The 25619-nt window shown below is 44.6% G+C and overlaps 1 protein-coding gene across 1 annotated transcript in view; it reads left to right on the top strand.

Moving 5' to 3' along the window:
- The window catches only part of BDH2 (3-hydroxybutyrate dehydrogenase 2), a 100140-nt gene that overhangs the window by 47848 nt on the left and 26673 nt on the right, over positions 1-25619 (top strand). Inside the window, exons 6-9 of the mRNA XM_082274127.1 lie at positions 9292-9352; positions 17505-17618; positions 19468-19526; positions 19608-19700. Coding sequence (XP_082130253.1) covers positions 9292-9352; positions 17505-17618; positions 19468-19526; positions 19608-19700 — 327 coding nt within the window. The remainder of the gene's footprint in view (positions 1-9291; positions 9353-17504; positions 17619-19467; positions 19527-19607; positions 19701-25619) is intronic.

Genomic DNA, 25619 nt, shown 5'->3' with positions numbered 1-25619 from the left:
TATAGGTTTTATAAGTGTAATCACATTATTTTCTACAGCAGGAAAAAGGATGCAGAACCCTTGACCTATTGCATATTTTCTGAAAAAATGGTTTGTAAAAACCAATCACAGTCGGGTATAATTGTTCATTTAATAAACTGCTTGATCATGCTACATTTTTTTATTGCATGATTAACACATTATTATGTGCACCCAGCCTAAGCTTATATTTAAATCCTGTATTTGGTCCCCACTAGTTGGGCACAGAATAATCAGAATTTGTGTTGATTGTCCAAAGGGGTAATGGCCCTTTGTATCTTGAACTTGATCATTACTCTCCATGGTTAGGTCTAGCCATTCAAATAAGTTGATCAGTGTGTCACAGTGTCTTGAAAAAGTATTCATAGCCCATTTTTTTTTTCTGTATCAACCAAAAACGTAAATTTATTTTATATGATAGACCAACACAAAATGGCACATAATTGTGAAGTGGAAGGAAAATGATAAATGTTTTTCAAATTTTTTTTTAAATAAATATCTGAAAGTGTGGCATGCATTTGTATTCAGCCCCCTTTACTCTGATAACCCTAACTAAAATCTAGTGGAATCAATTGCCTTCAGAAAGCACCTAATTAGTAAATAGAGTCCACCTGTGTGTAATTTAATATCAATATAAATGCAGCTGTTCTGTGAAGCCCTCAGAGGTTTGTTAGAGAACCTAAGTGAACAAACAGTATCATGAAGATCAAGAAACACACCAGATGGGTCAGGGATAAAGTTGTGGAGAAGTTTAAAGCAGGGTTAGGTTATAAAAAAATATCCCAAGCTTTGAACATCTCACGGAGCACTGTTCAATCCATCATCTGAAAATGGAGAGAGTATGGCACACTTGAAAACCTACCAAGACATGGCCGTCAACCTAAACTGACAGACAAGGCAAGGAGTACAATAATCAGAGAAGCAGCCAAGAAGCCCATGATTACTCTGGAGGAGTTGCAGAGATACACAGCTCAGGTGGGAGAATCTGTCCACAGGACAACTATTAGTGGTGCACTCCACAAATCTGGCCTTTATGGAAGAGTGGCAAGAAGAAAGCCATTGTTGAAAGAAAGCCATAAGAAGTCCTGTTTGCTGTGACCCCCACATGGCTTATCGAAATCTGCAAACATGTGGAAGAAGGTTCTCTGGTCAGATGAGACCAAAATTGAACTTAAAAGCAAAACACTATGTGTGGTGGAAAACTAACACTGCACATCACCCTGAACACCCCATCTCCACCGTGAAACATGGTGATGGCAGCATCATGTTGTGGGGATGCTCTTCCTCAGCAGGGACAGGGAAGCTGGTCAGAGCTGATGGGACGATGGATGGAGCTAAATACAGGGAAATCTTAGAAGAAAAACCTGTTAAAGTCTGCAAAAGCCTTGAGAATGGGGTAGAGGTTCACCTTCCAGCATGGCAACGACCCTAAACATACAGCCAGAGCTACAATGGAATGGTTTTGATCAAAGCATATTCATGTGTTAGAATGGCCTAGTCAAACTTCAGACCAATTGAGAACCTGTGGCAAGACTTGAATATTGCTGTTCACAGAGGCTCTCCATCCAATCTGACAGAGCTTAAGCTATTTTGCAAAGAAGAATGAGCAAAAATTTCACTCTCTAGATGTGCAAAGCTAGTAGAGGCATACCCAAAATGACTTGTAGCTGTAATTGCAGCAAAAGGTGGTCCTACAAAGTATTGACTCGGGGGGGCTGAATACAAATGCACACTAGGGATCAACCGTATACCGGCAAAGCCATTATATCGAGGGCTGATATGCACTTTCCCCGATATATATTAGAATCGGCCCCGGAGGTTACCGATATTGCCGATATTTCAGGAAAGTGCTTGTACTGGAGTGATGCCTGCAGTTACCGGCGTCCATAGTCGATGGTCAGCTGACATTACACGGAGAGGGAGGGGACGTATCCCCCATCCCCCCCCCCCGCCGCCTTCCGTCCCACCAGGAGACCCGGGCAACCAGCCTGCACGGGCGACGACGACCCGATCAAAGCCGTATTGGGCTCTGATCGGGTGTCCATGCAAAAACCCGGAAGTGAAGTCATGACATCACTTCCGGGTACTGGCGCCAGATTAAAAAAATGACCGCTTTTAAAACAGCCAAACTTGGCATTTTGAATGCTTTTAAGTGCAGAGGAGGGGTTTGGGGTCTTTTAGACCCCCAGATCCCTCCACAAGAGTACCTGCCAAGAAAATGTTATACTACTAAAGTGATTGTAAATGCTCTTAAAAAAAAAGAAAATAAAAAACATCCTTACCTGCTGTTCAATAGAATTGCATAGAGCATCCCCCAAACCACCTCTTCTCAGGTTACACCCCCCCCCAGCGCTCCTGGCTCCTCCCCTCCACTTTCTATGGGGGCACTTGTGCGGGCTTGCTCCTAAGTCTTGCTGTCTTGTGTCTGTGTTCTATTCTGGCTTTGAAAATGGTAGTGAAAGCCAATGGCTTCTGCTGCCTCAGCAAAGCCCGAGAGATTAGAAAGGGAGGGAAGAGAAGACCTGCAGACGGGCACAGCCGGGTGCGCACTGCACATGTGCGAGTCGCGCTGCACTTCCTCAGTGGCCGAGCAAACTTCTGGGACCTCTGACGTGTCCCAGAAGATTGCAGGGAGGGAGAGGATTGCAACGCTTGCTGGGTGGAGAGGAGAACTTCCGCTCGAGCCGCCTAGGGGGTGAGGAGTGTATAAAACGGAAGTTCCTCTTTTGGGTTGAACTCCTCTTTTAATGCAAGGAATGCATTTAGGTAAAAAATGTTTAGGCTTTGGAACCCCTTAATTGCTAGTTCAGTTTATTGAAAGTGCACGAGTGGCATTAGAGACTTTTTTTTTTTATACTAAAGCTGCAGGGCTGGAGGGACACAGCCCTTTTTCTCTTACCTCTTAAGAGGTTCTCCCTGGGTGTGGCCCCAGCGATGTCCAGCACTCTGCTCAAATCAGCAGTAGAATAACTGCGCTGAGTGAAGCGCTGACACATTTGTTCAAACTCATACTGGTAATCCACTTCGTCAGAGCAATCGCGGCAAATTCTCAGCATCTGACCCACTGGAATGCCCCTAATGGTATGTCTGGGGGTGCCCAGAGTCAGCTCTGAGAATGGTATTACTTGACAATAGTTTTCTGTATAGATTGGTTCTCACTTTGCCCCCACTATGTGATAATGCCACATCCAAAAATGGTATACTATGATCGTTTTGTTGTCCTGTGAATCTTAGGTTTAATTCATTGCTATTAATATATTCTATGAATTTTCCCAACACAAACCCAGCTCCCTCAAGGACAAAAATCAGATCATCTATGATATTATGAAAATAATTTAATGCTGGACCTGAATGGGTTACCCTTGCCTTAGATGTGAACCCTCTCCCACCAACCCATGTATAAGTTGGCAAGAGAGGGCTAAAATCTAGCGCCCATAGATACACCACACTGTTGGCGATAAACCCCATCAAAAGAAAAGAAATTGTGTGGGAGAAGGTAACCTGTTGAAGGAAGGTCAAGATCCGAGCACAGAGAAGGAGCGAGGATGAACCCCAAGAGACTCACACCACGCAATGTACATCTTCCACGTACAATGGTAGATTGTCCTAGAAGTAGATTTCCTAGCTTTTAACAGTGTAGGAATCACCGACTCAGATAAACCTCTATCCTTCAGCACCTGGCATTCAACAACCAAGCCGTCAAAGCGAGCGACTGTAAATCAGGATAGAAGATTGGTCCTTGGGACAGCAGATCCCCCCTGAGAGGAAGCTTCCAAGGAACGTCAATGACCAGCCGCACCAGATCGGCGTACCAAGCCCGGCGAGGCCAGTCCGGAGCCACTAAGATGACCGTAATCTCTTTTGCCTCGATCCTGCGTAGAAGTTTTGGCAGAAGCTTGATAGGAGGAAAGACGTAAATTAGACGATACTGACCCCATGGGGCCACCAGTGCGTCTGTGGCATCCACCAGAGGATCCTTTGACCAAGCCACAAACCTCTATACCTTTCTGTTGACCCGGGACACCAACAGATCGATCTCGGGGATGCCCCACTGGAGACACAACTGACGAAATGCCTCTGGATGAAGGCACCATTCCCCTCGGTCCAACACCTGCCGACTGAGGTAATCCGCCTGCCAGTTTTCCACCCTAGCAATGTATACTGCGGAGAGGGCTAGAACGAACCGTTCTGCCCAACTTAGAATGCTGGCTACCTCCAGAGCCGCCAGGACACTTCTTGTGTCCCCTTGGTGTATGAAATAAGCCACGGCCGCGGTATTGTCCGATTAAATGCGCAATGGACAATCCCAAAGACGATCGGTCCAATGGTCCAGACACAGTCTGATGGCTCAGAGTTCCAAGACATTGATCGGTAGTCTTGACTCTTCCAGTGTCCAGATCTCCTGAGCGGAATGCTTGTCGAGGACACCTCCCCAGCCGGACAGGCTGGCATCCGTGGTGACCACTGTCCAATACAAGGGGAGGAAGGATTTCCCAATCCGAAGTGCCGGATAACGAAGCCACCATATCAGGGTCTCCTTTGTTCCCAGAATCAGCCGGATCTGATTGTCCCATTTGTCCCGAATCTCCCTTTGCAGGGACCTCGTATGGAACTGCCTCGAAGGTGGACATCATCAGGCCCAGCACCTGCATGCAAGTCTGGAGGGATGATCATCTGCTGGACAGCAGGAGACGAATTGCAGCCTGCAATTTCTGGAGTTTGTCCAGAGGAAGGAGCACTCTGGCCAAGTCCAGAGTCAGGCCCAGATAGTTCAGCTTTGTGGATTCCACCAGAGCAGAAGGAGATCGTCCAAGTTGCCCAGCAACGCGATCCCCCATTGTCAAAACAAAGCTAGCACCAGGGCTAACACTTTTGTGAAAATCCGAGGAGCGGAGGTGAGACCAAAGGGTAATGCCACAAACTGATAATGCTCCTCTCCCCTGGCAAAGCGAGAAAGCGATGGTGACTGGCACATATTGGAATGTGACGGTAGGCATCCTTGATGTTGATAGAGGCAAGGAAATCCCCCTGACGCAGGGATACCACTACCATGTGAGTGGACACCATTTTGAACTTCTGCACCTGCACAAAGCAGTTCAGCACCTTAAGGTCCAGAATTGGACACCCCTTGACTTCCTTCCAAGGAACGGTAAACAGGTTTGAGTAAAAACCCTGAAAACATACTGAAGTCAGAACTGGGACAATCACCCGTTGAAGCAACAGGTCTTGTACCACCCCAAACAGACCCTGTATGCGGTCCGGGGACAGGCGCATGTTGGAAGGAAAAAACCTTGCCGGGGGACAAGAGCAAAACTCGATCTTGTAGCCGGACCGAATGACTATGTGGACCCACTTGTCTTGTACCAGGAAAGTCCACGGGTCGGGAAACCAGCGAAGATGTCCTCCATCCCCGATACAGGTGAGGGCCCACCTTCATCCTAAAGGAGCCTTGTCTGCGGGTCTGGAGAAGCCCGCTCTCGGTTTGCCAGACCATGTTTGTTTTTGAGGCCCTCAAAGGCTTAGATCCTGAGGGACCAAAAAACTTCTTATGAGCCGAGAAGGAAGACCCACGTCTACGATGAGGTTCATTTACCTTAGCCTGCAGAAGAAAGGTACTCTTCCCCCCCCTGTGAGACCTTTTATGATGTCATCCAGGGTAGCACCAAGCAGGCGATCTCCTTGAAAGGGAAGATCAGTCAAGGCCTTTTTAGAAGTCTGGTCCGCAGACCAGCATTTGAGGCAAAAGATACGCTGAAGGACCACTGCCGAAACAGAAAGCTGCGCCACTAGGGGAGCCGCATCCAAAGAGGCATCACAGATAAACTGCAACCCCTGGACAAGCTGGCCCGCCAGCTCAGCAAAGGCAGGGGGGAGCTGTTCTCCCTCCAGGTCACGGCGTAAAAGCTTGGCCCGCTCCATCAGAATTTGCGACACCAGGGCAATGGTGAATACCGGCCACAGTGCTGAACCAGCCAGAGTGTACAAATAGCGGGCCACAGCCTCCGCCTTCCTATCAGCCAGATCCTTAAAGGCTGGGGACTCTTCAACCAGAATCATGGTTAACTTGTTCAATCTGGAAACCAGAGGGTCCACCTCCGGTGGAACAGTCCACTTTTTAATAAGGGACTCCTCATAGGGGTAACGCCTAGTAAAGCGCTTAGGGACACCAAGCAGATGCTTTGGTTGTCCCCACTCTTTAGCAACAATTCTGTCAAAATAGGCGGGGAAAGGAAACGCCTTTGTCGCTCTGGATGGCTTGTGAGTGCCAAAGGGAACTTATGCCTCCGTCACAGCTGCGTCCTCCATCTGCAAGGTCTTACGCACAGATACAATCAGTGCTTCTCCCAGCGCCTTTTCGTGTGTGTGGCAGGGCGACCCATGTCTGTGGCAGCTGAATCAGATTTAGGATCTGATGAGACAGGGGAAGGTTGGGGGGGGGGGGCGCTTTTTGCTATCCCGTTGCCCGAAAGCCACCTTCACCCAGGACACAAAGGACTCCAGGACAGCCGTCCGTGCATCGATGGATGGTTGGGCCCCGTAGCCTCAGGGAGGGGATCAGGTGGGGAGATGTGCTCCAAAGACTTTGAGTCACCAGGGGGACACCACAAAAAGTGTAAAACACTGTAGGGACAAACCCCCACCGCGCTGGCAGTACCACCTAGTCGCCAGACACAAGCACCAAACAATCTTCAGCAGAGAGGTAGAGAGCCCTACCAGACCAACCACCCAGAAGAAAGGGGCACCTGCAGCCACCAGGATAATCTGCACACCACGTGCGGCGATCAGGAAGTGACAGGATCCAGGAGTTAGCACCAGGGGATGAGGAGGGGCTCCTACCTGCAAAATCGCTTCCCACAGGGCTCCACTGTAATGGCCGCCACTATTTTCAATGGCAAACTATCGCAAAATGTCCACTGGACTACACAAACATGGCCACTGTGCAGAGAAACAAACAGGCTACAACAAAATGGCGGCCCCACGCGGCACCACGAGGCTTACAGGGACTCAGGAGGGAACCCAGGCCTCAAGGACAGAGCCATGCAGGATGGGGGACAGATGAAAAAGGGAGGGGGGGGTGCCTGACGGGAAGGAGGGGAATCCAGGGGTCCGACCATCCCAACGTGGGGCCCACGTCCACCCCAAAACCCTCCAGGGGGAGGGGGGGACAGCTACTCACCATACCAGGAACCAGGTGGGCACTGCTCCAGACAGAAACCCTCTCCATCTAAATGGGGGGGCTGTCGGCCAGGAGGAACGCTGGGTCTCGGGCCGAGACAGGGTCATATGCGACCTCACAAGGCGTTAACTCGCAGGCCAGCTCCCGTCCAGTGGGGCTATGCCACGGCCAACCTAGCTTGGAGCTGAGGTCTGCGCGTGCTCGCTGGCCAGACTGGGGTGACCACTGGATCTAGATTATCCAGCCCGTCACCAGTTCAGCAGTTGATTGTAGATCTCACAGGAAAAAAAACAGGAGAAAAAATTTCTATTTAAAAAGAAAAAAATTGCCAGGACCAAACATCCCAGCAAGGAACTAGGTCCCTACTCCTGATTAAGCAGAAAAAAGTGCCTATAGCAGAGAGCGTGAGTGTACCCCCTGGGACTAGCCATGGGCATAGCCAGACTTTTTTTTTCTGCCTAGTGTCCTACTCCTGTAGGGGGCAGTATAACCCAACGGTTATGGAGATCAGAAGCTGTGTCCGTCAATGAACCAAAGAAATATTGGTGGCCACACAAATTATTGACACTTTGGGCCCAATTTGGACATTTTTAGTTAGGGATGTATTCACTTTTGTTGCCAGCAGTTTAGACATTAATGGCTGTGTGTTGAGTTATTTTGAGGTGACAGCAAATGTATACTGTTATACAAGCTGTACACTCAGTACTTTACATTGTAGCAAAGTGTAATTTCTTCAGTGTTGTCACATCAAAAGATATAATAAAATATTTACAAAAATGTGATGGGTGTACTAGGGCTGGGCGATATGGCTGAAAACTGTATCACGATATCAGTGTTTCATATCGGTCGATATCGATAATTATTGATATTTTTTATTACCCATTTAAAATAAGGACCCTAGGGTGAGAATGCAGGGCGGCGGGCATGGTACAGGAGAATGCAGGGTGACTGGCATGGTGCAGGAGAATGCAGGGTACTGGCATGATGCAGGAGAATGCAGGGTACTGGCATGGTGCAGGAGAATGCAGGGCACTGGCATGATGCAGGAGAATGCAGGGTACTGGCATGGTGCAGGAGAATGCAGGGCACTGGCATGGTGCAGGAGAATGCAGGGTACTGGCATGGTGCAGGAGAATGCAGGGTACTGGCATGGTGCAGGAGAATGCAGGGTACTGGCATGGTGCAGGAGAATGCAGGGCACTGGCATGGTGCAGGAGAATGCAGGGCACTGGCATGGTGCAGGAGAATGCAGGGTACTGGCATGGTGCAGGAGAATGCAGGGTACTGGCATGGTGCAGGAGAATGCAGGGCACTGGCATGGTGCAGGAGAATGCAGGGTACTGGCATGGTGCAGGAGAATGCAGGGTACTGGCATGGTGCAGGAGAATGCAGGGTACTGGCATGGTGCAGGAGAATGCAGGGCACTGGCATGGTGCAGGAGAATGCAGGGCACTGGCATGGTACAGGAGAATGCAGGGCACTGGCATGGTGCAGGAGAATGCAGGGTACTGGCATGGTACAGGAGAATGCAGGGTACTGGCATGGTACAGGAGAATGCAGGGTACTGGCATGGTACAAGAGGATCCGGGGGTTGTGGGCATACTACAGGAGATGCAGTGCTGTGGGCATGGTACAGGTAGACCATGCCCGCAGCACTGCATCCCTTGTAGTGTGCCCGCAGCCCTGCATAATGGCAGGTAGTGAAACTGTTTCACTTACCTGTTCCAGAGGCGCCTTCATTTTAAAAATGGCGCCGCCCGGCGCCGACACGTCATTGCGCACCCGCCGCCACCGCTCGTGTAATTTCGGCTATTCCCGGCCTCTCCCGAGCGGCGGCGGCGCGTGCGCGGTGACATGTATGCGACGGGCGGCGCCATTTTTAAAGCTTAAACCCGTCGAAGCGGACTTTTCGTTATATCGTTCGAAGCCTTTTATTGCTATCGAGCACGGGACTATCGCGATACCTATTGGTATCGTTTTATCGCCCAGCCCTAGGGTGTACTCACTTTTGTGAGATACTGTAAGTTTGTATCTATGGTAAGTTCCTACATGAGAGTAGATACAGAAAAAGTGACAATGATTTTATATTTTTTTAGATGCTTGCTCAAAGATCCGGAAACATCATCAACATGTCTTCTGTGGCTTCCAGCATTAAAGGTATTACTAGCAGTTCAATTTCTTTGCTTCAGACGTCTACCAGCTAAGACCCCATTCACACCCGAGTGTTTTGTAACATGAAGCCCAAAGCACTAAAACACACACCATCCAAATGTAAATTTAATGGTGTCTCAGGTGCCTGTATTTCAACACCTGATGCTCCAAAAGCTACATGAGCTACATTTGAGGCAGAAACGGGCATTTCTGGCCTGAAAGACTTGAATAGGAATGCTTGAAAACACAATCTAGCATTTCTAACCTGTAATGCTTTTCATTGATTGATTTAAAAAATAAAAACCTCTGAAGTTTGTGCACACCTGTAAAACCCTTGAAATACACTTCTTGTATACGTGCACAAAAATGCTAAAAATAATATGCCTGAAATCTGCTGTGCTCAGGTGTAAATGCAGCCTTAGCATGTATACATAGGGTATAGGAATACATAACATTTTGAGTTATGCTGGATTAGAGCTAGTTTATAAATGATAGTTTTAACTTGAAACGGGGGTTGCACCGATCCTGGTATCGGTGCCTTTACGAAGCATGTACTCGTGCAAATGCTCTCATACCTCAAACCGATACCTTTTGCAGTGCGATTTGAGCCCATACAAAATGGATAGACTCAAATCGCATTGCAAAGAATCGCATGTGATTTGAAAACGATTTTTTGTCCGAATCACATGTAGTTTCCCCCCCACCACTCCTATATTAACCCAGGCTTGTCATAGTGACTTCAGCCTGGGTTCACACAGGAGCGGTGCGGGAAACCGCACGCAATTCAGACGGGAATTACACTGCATTCATGTTCAAATAGCATGCGATTCTTTGCAGTGCGATTTGAGCCCATTCATTTTGTATGGTCTCAAATCACACCACAAAGGTATCAGTACTTGCTATCGGCGAGTATTTGCCTGAAAGTATTGGTACTCATACTTGCTATTAAAAAAAACGGTATCGGTGCAACCCTAATTTAAAGTGGTAGGATCATACTGCAATAGACCTGTTAAATGAAAATAATTATTCACTGCATCACTCGAGGGGTCACCAGGAGGAGGTCCTAATTCCCCTATGGAGAGAGAGGAGGATGATGAGCACTAAGAAGATAAACAGCGGTTAAAACAAAAGCAAGGGGGAGCAATATGTCTTCAATAGGCAAAAATCAGTAAGTTCAGAATGGAGGTCAAAAAAGTAAAGTAAGATTCTGGGGCAGGATCGCACTGGATGCACGGATGAGGTCTCTAGGCAGCTTGCAGAGTATGAAGCAGCTCTGTGTGAAGTAGACAAGGGGGAGGGAAAGAGAGAGCGGTGCCAATCTCAGTGCAGCAAGTAAATAAAAGGCAGTTTATTATAATAAATACACTCACATAATGTAGTATGGTACAAGCATGGATTGCACGGGGCACGCTGACCAGGACATGCCCATAGCTGCCACTCGAGTCCACCGGAGACTACAGCTCTTCCTCCTCCCTGCACCTGGAGCCCCGGACTCCACCCGAAAGGCCATAATGCGGGGAGACACTGGACATCTGCTCACCACCAGAACTCCACCACTACAGCATACCCCATGCATTCCATGCTTGTATCTTACTACAATATATGAGTGTTTTTATTACAATAAACTGCCTTTTATTTACTTGGTGCACTGAGTTTGGCGCTGCTCTCTCCTTCACCCTCTTGTCTACCTGATTCCCCTATAGATCTTTAGTTAAACCTAATTTAGAATACAGTAAAACCTTGGTTTGAGAGTAACTTGGCTTGAGAGCGCTTTGCAAGACAAGCAAATTTTTAAAATAAATTTTGACTTGATATACAAGCGATGTCTTGATATACAAGTAGCGTCATGTCACAACTGGGTATAAAAAAGAAGAGAGACGCCTCTAAGTGTAGCAATATGGTTACAATTAATGAAGGTTCAATATTTAGCAGCTCACATGGTTGATGATTAAAACAGACACATCTAAGTATGCAGGCATCCGGGGTAAAGCTGTCCACATAGACCATCCTCCGCACTGCCATCTTCATCACACCCTTCCATGCTGCGCTCCACGAGCGGTTCAAAGTCTCGCTTTCAGATCACTCTAATGCAGGGTAGTCTTCCCAATCACATTTGCAGATTGACATCGGTGAGAGCCAGTGGTTCAGAAGATGGGTCTATGTGGACAGCTTTACCCCGGATGCCTGCATACTTAGATGTGCCTCTTTAATCATGTGTGAGTTGCTAAATGTTGTATCTTCATTAAATGTCCACATACTGCTACACTTAGAGGCGCCTCTCTTCTCTTTTATACTCTGTAGCTCCTGCTGGATTTTGCTTCTAATCCCCTTGTGGAGGCGCCATTTGTGGATGGGCATTTTATGATGACACAACCTATCACATTGCTAGAATCTTTGTATATAGAGTATATATATATATATATATATATATATATATATATATATATATATAGACTATAAACTGAAAGACTTATGAATAAATGGTTGTGGAAGGGATCATCTGAGTTTCCATTATTTCTTATGGGGAAATTCGCTTTGATATAAGAGTGCTTTGGATTACAAGCATGTTTCCGGAACGAATTATGCTTTCAATCCAAGGTTTTACTGTACTGTGTCCAGTTCTGGAGGGCCTAACTTACAAAAAGCGGGAGGAAAGTTCAAAACAAATCTTAAAAGTATAAAAATACTTGGAATGTAGTAGAATGTGTGCTACATATGTACTCAAAGTAACAAAAATGTACCTACGCCCTATAATCTCTTGTAGAGCAGAACATGGGGTTGAGGCACTTAGGACTTTCATGGTACGTTTATAGACAGCAATACACCAGATCAAAAATTTTTTTTTTTTTTAATTATACAAAATGTATATACAATTACAATTAAATTGTTCCCTGTTGTGTATAGGGAATATATCTAAACATACAAAGGAAAGCCCAAAATAGGGCATAGCAACACAAAAAGATCACACTTTCATTATTAAGACATTGGGTTCTGAGCGGGGTATCCTCCAACCAGGGGGTCCCCCAATCAATAAACTACCAATTTCTTGACAAACGCTACATGTTTTGCGGGGGAACCGCTTCTTCAGGAGTGATATTGATACAGTGGTGTGATCTGAAACATGAAAAAATTAACATAATATATGAAACATGACAATACATGACATGTACCGTACCATAAGAATGTCAAAAAATGAACACAAAACTAAAGCCAATTCCCATATCCATTACCCCCCATCCCTAATTAAGTGGGGCCATATTCACCATAGGCCAAAGTATTCACCAATGGAACCCAAGTGTCAGGTGGTTGTTTCCCAGGCGAGTATGGGAATCAGGTGAGAGATATCTAATAATAGTAAAGTTTATTACAGTAGTGTCAACAGTGTACACCTAGAAATGAATTCGACTAGAAGGCTACCAATTTTCCAATGGCTAAATATATATAGCAACAAAATACACACCTGATGTGGACTACACAGAGCTAATTGATGGACAGTCATGGAGTGAAGAAAAAAATCCTCATGCACCAACAGATTCTCATCTGATGTATATGAAGGTTAAACCTTGACAGTCAAATTTCAGGGCCATGAGTAACCATTAATCATTATACATATAATAATAAAATTTCTGGTCGAACGACCCTTACCTTTTATATAAAAATTGGCAGAGATATCGGCTGTAAGGTAGCCCATAAATGGAAAGTGAAAATATTCATATTGTTAGGTCAACTAAGGCAGAAAACTCAGTATCAGCACGCCTGTATCAGAGTTGTCAGCAACAGGATGTTGTAAAGGAATATCATTCGAGGGTCCAGGATAGTAACTGGATTGTTAAAAAAGGCCAGAAATTACAGGGGGTTATTCCAATCCAGGAGGACAAACACAAAAAAGGAAAGGAAATCATTGTATTGATAGTATAAAGCTTACCCAGAGGAATCTATAATCTATGAAGGCTAGTTCACTCCATGCTGTCCAACAATGAATGTTCAAAGAATCGCTCAATAAATACCCACTTGAGTCCTGTCCGTGTAATCATTCATGTGCAACAGCCGAGGCCAGCGAATGACGTCACAGACCCGATCGCAAACTGCGCAATACTGCCAAACGGCGCCTCCAGGTATTACACCCAGAGAGCGTTGTCCCTTCCAAAGACATCAGGGTGCCCCTGGGGCCATCTAGTGGACAGATGGCAGAAGGCAGTCAGGACGACTATGAAAACAGGAATCGCACACTCGCTTCAAGATACATAGGATTACCAAACAAGGGATCCTAAACCAGTAAAACGCCACTCTGGAAAGGAGCAATGAACAACGGGATCGTAATAAATTCAATTACAACAAAGGGGGGGCTAATTGTATGAAAACAGTGATGAAATCTATAATTCATATTATATTACAATATGTGTAGAAGACAATAGTATATACAGTATCTCAGAAAAGTGAGTACACCCCTCACATTTTTGTAAATATTTTATTATATCTTGTCATGTGACAACACTGAAGAAATGACACTTTGTTACAATGTAAAGTAGTTAGTGTACAGCTTGTATAACAGTGTAAATTTGCTGTCACCTAAAAAAAAAAAAAAAAAAAAAAAAACCCAACACACAGCCATTAATGTCTAAACCGCTGGCAACAAAAGTGAATACATCCCTAAGTGAAAATGTCCAGATTGGGCCCAAAGTGTCAATATTTTGTGTCGCCACCAATATTTCTCTTTCGTTCATTGACAGACACAGCTTCTGATCTCCATAACCTTTGGGTTATACTGCCCCCTACAGGAGTAGGACACTAGGCAGGAAAAAAAAGTCTGGCTATGCACATGGGCAGTCCCAGGGGGTATACTCCCTCTCCCTGCTATAGGCACTCAGTTTTTTTCTGCCTTATAGGAGTAAGGACCTTGTTCCTTGCTGGAATGTTTGGTCCTGGCATTTTTTTTCTTTTTGGAGAGAAATTTTTTTCTCCTGTTTTTTTTCCGGTGAGATCTACAATCAACTGCTGAACTGGGCGACGGGCTGGATAATCTAGATCCAGTGGTCCCCCAGTCTGACCAGCAGGCGTGCACAGACCACAGCTCAATGCTAGGTCGGCCGTGACATAGCCCCACTGGACGGGAGTTGGTATGTGAGTGTACAGCTTGCACAACAGTGTAAATTAGCTGTCCCTCAAAAAAACTCAACACACAACCATTAATGTCTAAACCGCTGGCAACAAAAGTGAATACACCCCTAAGTTAAAATGTTTGAATTGGGCCCAAAGTGTCAATATTTTGTGTGGCCACCGTTATTTTCCAGCACTGCTTTAACCCTCTTGAAAATGGAGTTCACCAGAGCTTCACATGTTACCACTGGAGTCCGCTTCCACTCCTCCATGATGACATCACAGAGCTGGTGGATGTTAGAGACCTTGCGCTCCTTCTTCTTCCATTTGAGGATAACCCATAGATGGTCAATAGGGTTTAGATATGGAAACATGCTTGGCCAGTTCATCACCTTTACCCTCAGCTTCTTTAGCAAGGCAGTGGTCATCTTGGAGGTGTATTTGGGGTCGTTATCATGTTGGAATACTACCCTGCGTCCCAGTCTCTGAAGGGAGTGGATTATGCTTTGCTTCAGTATGTCGCAGTACATGTTGGCAGTCATGGTTCCCTCAATGAACTGTAGCTCCCCAGTGCCGGCAGCACTCATGTAGCCCCAGACCATGACACTCCCACCACAATGCTTGACTGTAGGCAAGACACACTTTTCTTTGTACTCCTCACCTGGTTGCCGCCACACGCGCTTGACACCATCTGAACCAAATACGTTTATCTTGGTCTCGTCAGACCACAGGACATGGTTCCAGTAATCCATGTCCTTAGTCTACTTGTCTTCAGCAAACTGTTTGTGGGCTTTCTTGTGCATCATCTTTAGAAGGGGCTTCCTTCTGGGACGACAGCCAAGCAGACAAATTCGATGCAGTGTGCAGCGTACGGTCTCAGCACTGCCAGACTGACCCCCCACCCCTTCAACCTTTTTGCAGCAATGCTGGCAGCACTCATACGTCTATTTCCCAAAGACAACCTCTGGATATTATGCTGAGCACGTGCACTCAACTCCTTTGGTCGACCATGACGAGGCCTTTTCTGAGTGGAACCTGTCCTGTTAAACCATTGTATGGTCATGCCACCGTGCTGCAGCTCAGTTTTAGGGTCTTGGCAATCTTCTTATAGCAACCATTTTTTGTTTTTTTGTTTTTCAGATCCTCAGAGTTCTTTGCCATGAGGTGCCATGTTGAAGTTCCAGTGAACAGTATGAGAGAGTGAGAGCGATAACACCAAATTGAACACACCTGCTCCCCATTCACACCTGAGACCTTGTAACACTAACAAGTCACATGACACCAGGGAGGAAAATGGCTAATTGGGCCCAATTTGGACAATTTCACTTAGGGGTGTACTCACTTTTGTTGCCAACAGTTTAGACATTAATGGCTGTGTGTTGTTATTTTGAGGGGACAGAAAATGTACACTGTTATACAAGCTGTACACTCACTACTTTACATTGTAGCAAAGTGTAATTTCTTCAGTGCTGTCACATGGACAGATATAATAAAATATCTACAAAAAGGTGAGGGGTGTACTCACTTTTTTGAGATAATATATATATATATATATTATTGATCATCTGATATCGTTTTTTTACAGCCGATACCGATATTTTGGTCATCGGATATCGGTATTGGCCAATATTTTCGGACATTAAATTTTTTTTTTTTTTTTAATGTCTACAGGTACTGTGGTGGAGGGATCTGGGGGTCTAAAAGACCCCAAACCCCTCCTCTGCACTTAAAAGCATTCAAAACGCCAAGTGTCTACAGGTACTGTGGTGGAGGGATCTGGGGGTCTAAAAGACCCCAAACCCCTCCTCTGCACTTAAAAGCATTCAAAACGCCAAGTTTGGCTGTTTTGAATGCTGTAAGTTTTTTTAATTCAGCGCCGCCAGTACCCGGAAGTGATGTCATGTCATGACATCACTTCTGGGTACTCGGCGGCCCCGAATTCAAAGAAATGGAGACCCGGTCAGATGGCGGCGGTGCAGATGGATACCCGGTCAGACGGAGGCAGTGAAGGTAGGATGCCCGGGTCTCCCAGTGGGACAGGAGACCCGGGCGTGCCGCGGAAGGCTTCTCAGCCTCATTGGTTTTCATTACAAGACAGCCGACCATCGGCTATGGACACCGGTACCGGGGTGATGCCTCTAGCTGCAGGCATCACCCCGGTACAAGCACTTTCCAGAAATATCGGCAATATCGGTAAATCAAAAGGCCGATTCCAATATATCGGGCAAAGTGCATATCGGCCCTCGATATATCGGCTTTGTCGATAATCGGTCGATCACTGATATATAAAGATTTCTCATAATAAGACCAAACCTAGACAAGAATGTATTGTTCAGAAGGACATCCGGGCACAGTACAGGGGGAAAAGAGGGCAAAGTACAGGGGGGCACCAGGGCACAGTACTAGGGTCAGAAGAGCAGATTGTAGGCCTTACAAGTTGTAGTCTATTTACCAGAAACTGTGAATGAATAAATTATACGGCCGTATGACGTGGCTGTGCGGTTTTTGAATTGTGACCAGAGCGTAAAGAGGATCCTCCGCCCCCCTGTCACAATGAGGTGGGGATCGGAGGGAGAGGCTGCAAGAGCTGGGACATGCTATATTTTCCACCCTAAATACAGATGGCACATGTAGCATGTTTTAAAATGTGAACTTATTTAAAAAACTGAAGGTTTACAATCAGTTTAATAAAAGCTGCAGATTTTAAAAGATTGAAAACAACCTTTGAAACCACACTAACATTTTAAAGCTTTATGAGATTTTAGTGATTCTGCTTATATTTATTGTAAATCTATTCATGTATGTTGTGCTTACAATTGCATAGTAACCTAAAGCTGTATTTTGTCTGGAGATCGGGCTTATAGATATTATATTGATCAACAAGTTTACCAATTTAGTGCTATAACCTGAAAAATAAACAAGATAAATGTACAACAGATATATTAGAACACAGTAATTTGTGCATAATACACCTATTGCAAACAAGTGTAACTTTTTTAGAACTTTGTTTTTTAGTAGATCGGTATGTTTTTTATATACTGTGTTCCTTTCTTCTTTCTAGGAGTGGTAAATAGATGTGTATATAGCACATCAAAGGCTGCTGTAATTGGTCTAACTAAATCGGTTGCTGCGGATTTCATTGAGCAAGGCATAAGGTGTAACTGTATATGCCCAGGTATGTACAACCTTTGTACAATATTGGAAATAAAGTGGTTGTAAAGGTCATTTTTATTCTTAAAATACAAAAACATTTTATACTTATCTGCTGTGTTGCACAGAGCAACCCCAAATATCCTCTTCTGGGGTCCCCCACCAGCGGTCTCGAATCCTCCTTTTCAAGCAGCTTGCTATGGGGGCACACAGTGGCTCAGCCCTGCACCTGCAATAGGAATAGAGAAACACAGGCCAGCACTGCTGCAGAACGGCACAGCGCTGGATTGGGAATCGGGTAAGTATATAGGGAGGTGAGGGGGCGATACAATTACCATGACATATTTTAACTTGTATTAAGATAAAAAAAATGTCCTGCCTTTAGAACCACTTGAAATGGTGTTGCCTACAAGCTAAGGGACATATTAGCCTTGCATCTCCTACATTCCAGTCATTGTGGGGAAGCCTGGTGTGGAAATCGTTTCCCCTTTCATTTTTTTTTTTTTCTTTGGATCGTGAAGTGTACTGATGAGAGAGTGTCAGGACATGTTTGTGTCTGTCATAAAAGCAGTGTTTATAGCACCATGTATGGAGGGACCATAATCTCACAATGATAGAAGGCTCACAAGACAGAAATTGCTAGGTAATCCCGCTGCCAGATGGAGAACCTGCTATCTGAAGTAATGCTGGATACTGTAGCACTCATATGACAGAAATTAGCTAGTAACACTGCACAAAAAAATAAAATAATATCTCACATATTATCACATTAGAGATGTCATATCAGCTGAGTGCTAAGGAATAGGAAGAACCACCCACAAAGAGGAAAACTTGAATCAGTTGGGGGTCCGAATAAATTTTTAGGTTTCTTTTTAGGGCCTCTTTTACACCGCTACATTTTCCCAACATTGCAGGTGCAGTAAAATGTACTTGCGGTTTTCATGTGGGTTACCCGCGCTTTCCTATAGACTTCTATTAGATTGTCCATGCAGGACTTTTGGAAAGTGTTAAGTTGATGTCAGATGGGTGATGCAGCTGCTAGAAACAAGCCCCCAGCGTCAGGATTGCTGAAAGGCTTAGAACAGCTTTATTGTGGTGAGAAGACAAACGTCAACTCACATTGCGACAGCTAAAATCAAGCTTATCGCATTGTAAGGGCTTCCAATGGACAGTCTCACAACAACAGGGAGCCTCAGACCAATAGGAGTACTGGGTGGATGGATACATTTACAGGACCAAGAGTACACACCGGGGGGGGGGGGGCACCAAACTAATTCAAGCATTAATAGTACTGAGAAATACTTGTAAATTAGCAACTCTCATGGGAAGAAGAGATGGCACTTTTTGTATGTAATCTGTGGGCGGTCAGCTCCTGCATTTGGGATGGGTAGCCTCTTTCTACAACTTACAGCCTGGAAAGTCCAGATGTTAGGCTGGATGATAGCTTAGATGAGGAAGTGGAAAACAACAAGATGGCGGAGAGCTTCTTGTGGGATGCAGAGCAGACTGGAAGTGAGGTCTGGGGGGTGGAGCTATGTATTTCAAGCCCCTTTATGAAGCTAACAACCCCTATGCATATGCACATCTATTTAAACAATGGTGGGACAACAAGGAACAGCATGCCAAAAGTCTAAACAAATTAAAGATGTATCACTGGTAGGTCCTGTTTTTTTTTTTTTAAATCTAATACCAATTTTCAGTGAGCTACCAAGGTGATTCTATAGCTACTTCTCATCTTCTGTGTTGGGACTACCAGAGGTACTGGAGTTTCATGCATTCTTTCTAGTAAACCCCTTGGAAAGTAACAAGCTGAATGAAGGGTAGAAAGAATTATTGTGTCTTGGACCACCAGTTTATAATATCTATCTGTTTAGGAACCGTGGACACCCCATCTTTAAGAGAACGAATCCAAGCAAGGCCAGACCCTGAACAGGTAAGTTCCATATCCATATAACTGATTTATATATTAACAAATTGGTGCTTATATGTTGTGTTTTGTCAATGGTTGACATAGGCTTTGAAGGACTTTCTGGCAAGACAGAAGACTGGCAGAATGTGCACTGCTGAAGAAGTAGCAAATCTTTGTGTATATTTGGCCTCTGATGAAGTAAGTTATGTGTCCACATCTGTTTTCATTTGACACCAGGGTGCAGGATGTACCAATGGCTAAAAATAATGATTTGCATAACTGCCTACTTACCCATAAGAAGGGACTGACCCCCTTGCTTTTGGGTTTTGTGCTGGAACTGGGGACCTCTAAATACCTTTTTGTTTTTTATCCCCATTTGTACTGTCTCACTGTGATCTTAATGGTTGGACTTTTGCCCTGGACTCACAAGCCCTACACCAAAGGGGCCAGTAAGGCCATAAATTGCACTTATGAGGGCAATGAAGCCTGAAATGGCTGTGTGCAATTTGGTATTACTGGCTCTGTAAAATTAAAAACTATATCTGTGCTATACACCAGTGGCTATTGATGCACTGATGGCTAAAGGGGGAAAAAAGAATTATTTGCATGACTTCACCCACGTGCCTATAAGCAGAGACTGAGCACCTTGTTTTTGAATTTTGTGCTGAAAGTAAATGCCTTCTGTTAATACTGGTATGCCACATTTTTAAGATGTTTAGTTAAGGGTTTCAAGTAATAAGAGTACAAAACAGAAACCACCAGGGACATAAAAGGTTTGAATGCATTAAGAGTCGGTTATGAAGAGCCCAATATAGTAGACAAGTGTTTAGAAGTGTTTAGATGCACTTAAGAAAATATAAAAGTTCCAGTAACCATGGACATCATAGCTGTATGTTATATGGGCAATATGCAAGTCTTAAAATAAACAACTCTTTTGGGTTCACTGACTCCTATGAAAACAACCTGCTTCCTTCTAGAAGTCCCAGACAGAGAAGTAAGCAATACTCCTGACTTACTTATGGAAACAACACTGACGAAATTTGATTCTATGCATATTTTCCTTTGTGACTGGTTGCTTCTGCTTTTTTTTTTTTTTTCTTGTGTGCCTGCAAATTTTAAAACAACCCAGTAAAAAATAATCTAAAGTCTCTGTAGTCCAGTGATGGCCATTTTCCTTTTGTCAAATTAAATTTCCAAAGCTGAACAGGAACCCATTGCAGGAACTAGGGCTAAAATTTTCATTATGGATTAGTTGTCTTTCATACAGAATGCATAATTTGTTTACATGCCAGTATGAACAGTGTACTGAACTTTTTGTGTGCTGCACTGCTGTGTATACTGACATGTATGCATGGTGCACTAAGCTGGATGTGTGCTGCACTGTGTGTACATGTCAGTATACACAGTGCAGCAAACATACAACTCCGTACACTGTTCACACATGTCCGTATACACAGTGGAACACACATACAGCTCAGTACACCGTCCATACATGTCAGTAAGTGCCTGAGAACTTGTGAATGTGTGAGGAGCAATTTCTCATGAGACATGTATTCCTAGGCAGGAGACGGAAGTGATTTAAAGTGATTCAAAAGGCAGAAGGTTTCTTACCATAATGCATTAGGCTAAAAAACCTTTTGTGACGAGCTCCCCCAGCCCCCTCTGTAACCTTATTTTCCATCCGTCCAGGGGATGGGATTCACAGGCGGTCCGCTCTCATCCGATTCCCCCATAGAGAGCAGCGGGGCTCTGACACCTCCCTCTGTGCACACAAAGTGGAGAGGGAGCTGTCACCTGCCTGCTCAGCGGGAATTGGCGGATCGATCCCCCGCTGAGCAGCACGGAGTCTGCCGACAGAGGCGGACCGTGTGAAAGAGCTCTTGGGTAGTTTTTAAAATGTTTTGCTTTATTCACATGTATGGTTATTTATATTTACTACAGCATATAGATATTCAAGAATAATTTGTTTTTTAAAACTTTACTTATTAACTAATTTACACACCACACTTCTTTGGAGGTTTTTATCTGATTAACTGAAACAATAACCAGCCAACTAATTGATTATGAAAATAATTGTTAGTTGCAGCCCTAGTTTCAATTGGTCAACCTATTTTAGATCCTGACCTCAACTGTTTGATCTATTTCTAGATCCCAGTGTCAACTGTTCATTCTATTTTTATAACCTGGATCAAATATTAGAACCTGGTCTCAACTATTAAATCTATTTTTAGATCCTGGTTCTATTTTTAGATCTTGGTCTCAACTATTTGATCTATTTTTAGATCCTGGTCTCAACAGTTGATCTATTTTTCGATTCTGGATCTATTTTTCGACTCTGGATCTATTTTTCGATCCTGGTCTCAACTGTTTGATCTATTTTCAGATCCTGGATCTATTTTTAGACCTTGGTCCTAACAGTTTGATCTATTTTTAGATCCTGGGCTAAACTGTTTGATTTATTTCTCTTTCATTCATTGACGGACACAGCTCCTGATTCTTCTTAACCATTGGGTTATACTGCCCCCCTACAGGAGTAGGACTCTAGGCAGGGAAAAGCTTGACTACACCTATGGCCAGTCCCAGGGTGTATACACCCACTCTCAGCTATAGGCACTCAGTTTTTTTCTGCCTAGTAAAAAGTAAGGACCTAGTTCCTTGTTGGGATTTCTGGTCCTGGCAATTTTTTCTTTTTAAATTGAATTTGTTTTTTCTGGCACTTCGACAGGGAAAATCCTTTCTCCCCCTGTACTGGACAGTTGTTACCACAGATGCCAGCCTGTTCGGGTGGGGTGGCGTCCTCAGCACAGATGTGCTCAGGGGGTCTGGACTCTGGCAGAGTCCAGACTGCCAATTAATGTTCTTGAACTCCGAGTGATCAGCCTTTGTCTGGCTCATTGGACAATTCGTCTTCAGAGGTGTCCGGCACAACTTCATTTAGACAATGCCACGGCCGTGACTTACTTATGGAAACAACATTGAAGACATTTGATTCTATGCATATTTTCCTTTGTGACTGGTTGCTTCTGCTTTTTTTTTTCTTGTGTACCTGCAAATTTTAAAACCCAGTAAAAAAGAATCTAAAATCTCTGTAGTCCAGTGATGACAAATTTCCTTTGTTAAATTACATTTCCAAAGCTGAACAGGAACCCATTGCATGTACTAGGGCTAAAACAATTAATCAACATAATAAATTATTATTCATAAAAAAAAAAATAGTTGTCAACAATTTTCAATATCGATTCGTTTCATTATGGATTAGTTGTCTTTCATACAGAATGCATAATTTGTTAGATGTCAGTATGAACAGTGTACTGAACTTTTTGTGTGCTGCATTGCTGTGTATACTGACATGTATGCTTGGTGCACTAAGCTGTATGTGTGCTGCACTGTGTGTACATGTCAGTATACACGGTGCAGCAAACATACAACTCAGTACACTGTTCACACATGTCAGTATACACAGTGGAACACACATACAGCTCAGTACACCGTCCATACATGTCAGTAAGTGCCTGAGAACTTGTGAATGTGTGAGGAGCAATTTCTCATGAGACATGTACTCCTAGGAAGGAGACGGAAGTGATTTAAAGTGATTCTAAAGGAAGAAGGCTTCTTACCATAATGCATTAGGCTAAAAAACCTTTTGTGACAAGCTCCCCCAGCCCCCTCTGTATACTACCTTGATCCCAAAATCAAACCAGCTCTGTGCCTGGGAGCAGCAGTGCTGCTCACTTTCTCTCTCTCCTCACTGGATGCAGCAGGACTCAGATGCTGTCAATTACAGCCTGTGAGGAGGGAGCGATGGCAGGGCCAAGCACACAGTGCGGATAGGGGTCTAACTCGCACATAGGCCCCCATAGCAAGCGGTTTAATATGTTAGCACTCCGAAGGCAGGAGGAGCGCCAGCAGGGGACCCCAGAAGAGGATTGGGGCTGCTCTGTGCAAAACCAATGCACAGAGCAGGTAAGTATATGTTTTTTTTACAGTCCTATCTGAAAATTGTATTAGGTATTGTATCATCTGGTCAACCTATTTTAGATCCTGACCTCAGCTCTTTGATCTATTTCTAGATCCTGGTGTCAACTGTTCATTCTATTTTTAGAACCTGAGCTCAACTGATCAGTTTATTTTTTATAACCTGGTCTCAACTATTCAATCTATTTTTAGATCCTGGTTCTATTTTTAGATCTTGGTCTCAACTATTCAATCTATTTTTAGATCCTGTTCTCAACAGTTTGATCTATTTTTAGATTCTGGATCTATTTTTAGATCCTGATCCCACCTGTTCGATCTATTTTTAGATCCTGAATCTATTATTAGAACCTGATCTCAACCATTCAATCTATTTTTAGATCCTGGTCTCAACTGTTCAATCTATTTTTAAATTCTGGATCTATTTTTAGATCCTGATCTCAACTGTTTGATCTATTTTTAGATTCTGGATCTATTTTTAGATCCTGATCTCAACTGTTCGATCTATTTTTAGATCCTGATTTCAACTGTTCCATCTATTTTTAGATCCTGGATGTATTTTTAGAACCTGGTCTCAACTGTTTGATCCATTTTTAGATCCTGGATCTATTTTAGACTTTGGATCCTGGATTCAACTGTTTGATCTATTTCTGTTTTATTCATTGACAGACACAGCTCCTGATTCTTATTAACCATTCGGTTATACTGCCCCCTACAGGAGTAGGGCACGGCAGGAAAAAGCTTGACTATTCCTATGGCCAGTCCCAGTGGGTATACACCCACTCTCAGCTATAGGCCTACTCAGGAGTAAGGACATAGTTCCTTGCTGGGATCTCTGGCCCTGGCAATTTTTTCTTTTTAAATAGAATTTTCTTTTCTCTGGCACTTCGACAGGGAAAATCCTTTCTCCCCCCTGTACTGTATGGTTGTCGCCACGGATGACAGCCTATTCTGGTTGGGAGGCGTCCTCAGCACAGATGTGTTTAGGGGGTTTGGACTCTGGAGACTGACAATTACTGTTCTTGAACTACGAGCTATCAGCCTTTGTCTGGCCCATTGGACAATTCGTCTTTAGGGGTGTCCGGCATGACTTCATTTGGACAATGCCACGACCGTGGTCTATGCCAATCATGAAGAGGACACAAGTAGTGTCCTGGCGGCTCGGTAAGTAGCCGGCATTCTAAGGTGGGCATAATGATTCATTCCAGCCCTTTCTACTTTCTACCACGACTCCTGTGCAGGATCAAAGCAGAAGGGATTCCTTCCAGACTGAACTCACCAGTCTTGGTACGGCTGGCTGCCGATGCTCCTTAGAGACTTCTTCTCAGGGAGTATCGGCTGTCCCAAGGACCGATCTTCCATCCTGCTTTACGGTCGCTTGCTTTGCAGCTTGGCTGTTGAACGCTAGTTGCTGTAGGATGGAGATTCCTACGCTGTCGGTGGCAATGATTCCTATGCTGTTGAAAGCTAGGAAATCTACTTCTAGGAAGATCATTGTACATGGAAGACGTACATTGCGTGGTGTTAGTCTCTCTTGGGGTTCATCCTCGCTCCTTCTCGGTGGATCGGATCTTAACCTTCCTTTAACCGGGGGTTGAACAGAAACTGGCCTAGCGTACCATCAAGGGCCAGGAATTTGCTTTGGCGGTCTTCTTTCAACGACCTTTGGTCTCACACTACCTGGTGCATACGTTTCTTCAGGGTGTCCGACATTTGGTTCCTTTGGTGCAGGCTCTGTTGCCGCTCTGGGATCTTAATGTGGTGCTTTTAGCTCTACAGAAGCCTCCCTTAGAAAATATTCGGGAGTTTTCCGTGCTTGCGCTGCCCCAGAAGGTGGTCTTTTTTTAGTGGCTATCACCTCTGTGCGCAGGGTGTCGAAATAGGTGGCGTTATCCTGTCGTTCACCTTATATGGTGATTCACAAGGATAAGGTGGTGCTTCGCCCCTGTCCGTCATTCCTTCCTAAGGTGGTCTCTGACTGTCATTTGAATGAAGACAATGTTTTGCCTTCCCCGTGGCCCAGGCTAAACATCCAAAGGAAAATACCTTGCATACCTTGGATGTGGTCTGGGCAATTAGGGTGTACCTGGCAGCTACGGAGTCTTTTAGGAAGTCGGACTCTATTTGTACTCGCGTACGGACCTG

This window comes from Pelophylax lessonae (genome assembly GCF_965119305.1).
Source record: "Pelophylax lessonae genome assembly, chromosome: 1".
Lineage (NCBI taxonomy): Eukaryota > Metazoa > Chordata > Amphibia > Anura > Ranidae > Pelophylax > Pelophylax lessonae.
This window is presented reverse-complemented; position numbering and strand designations above follow the sequence as displayed.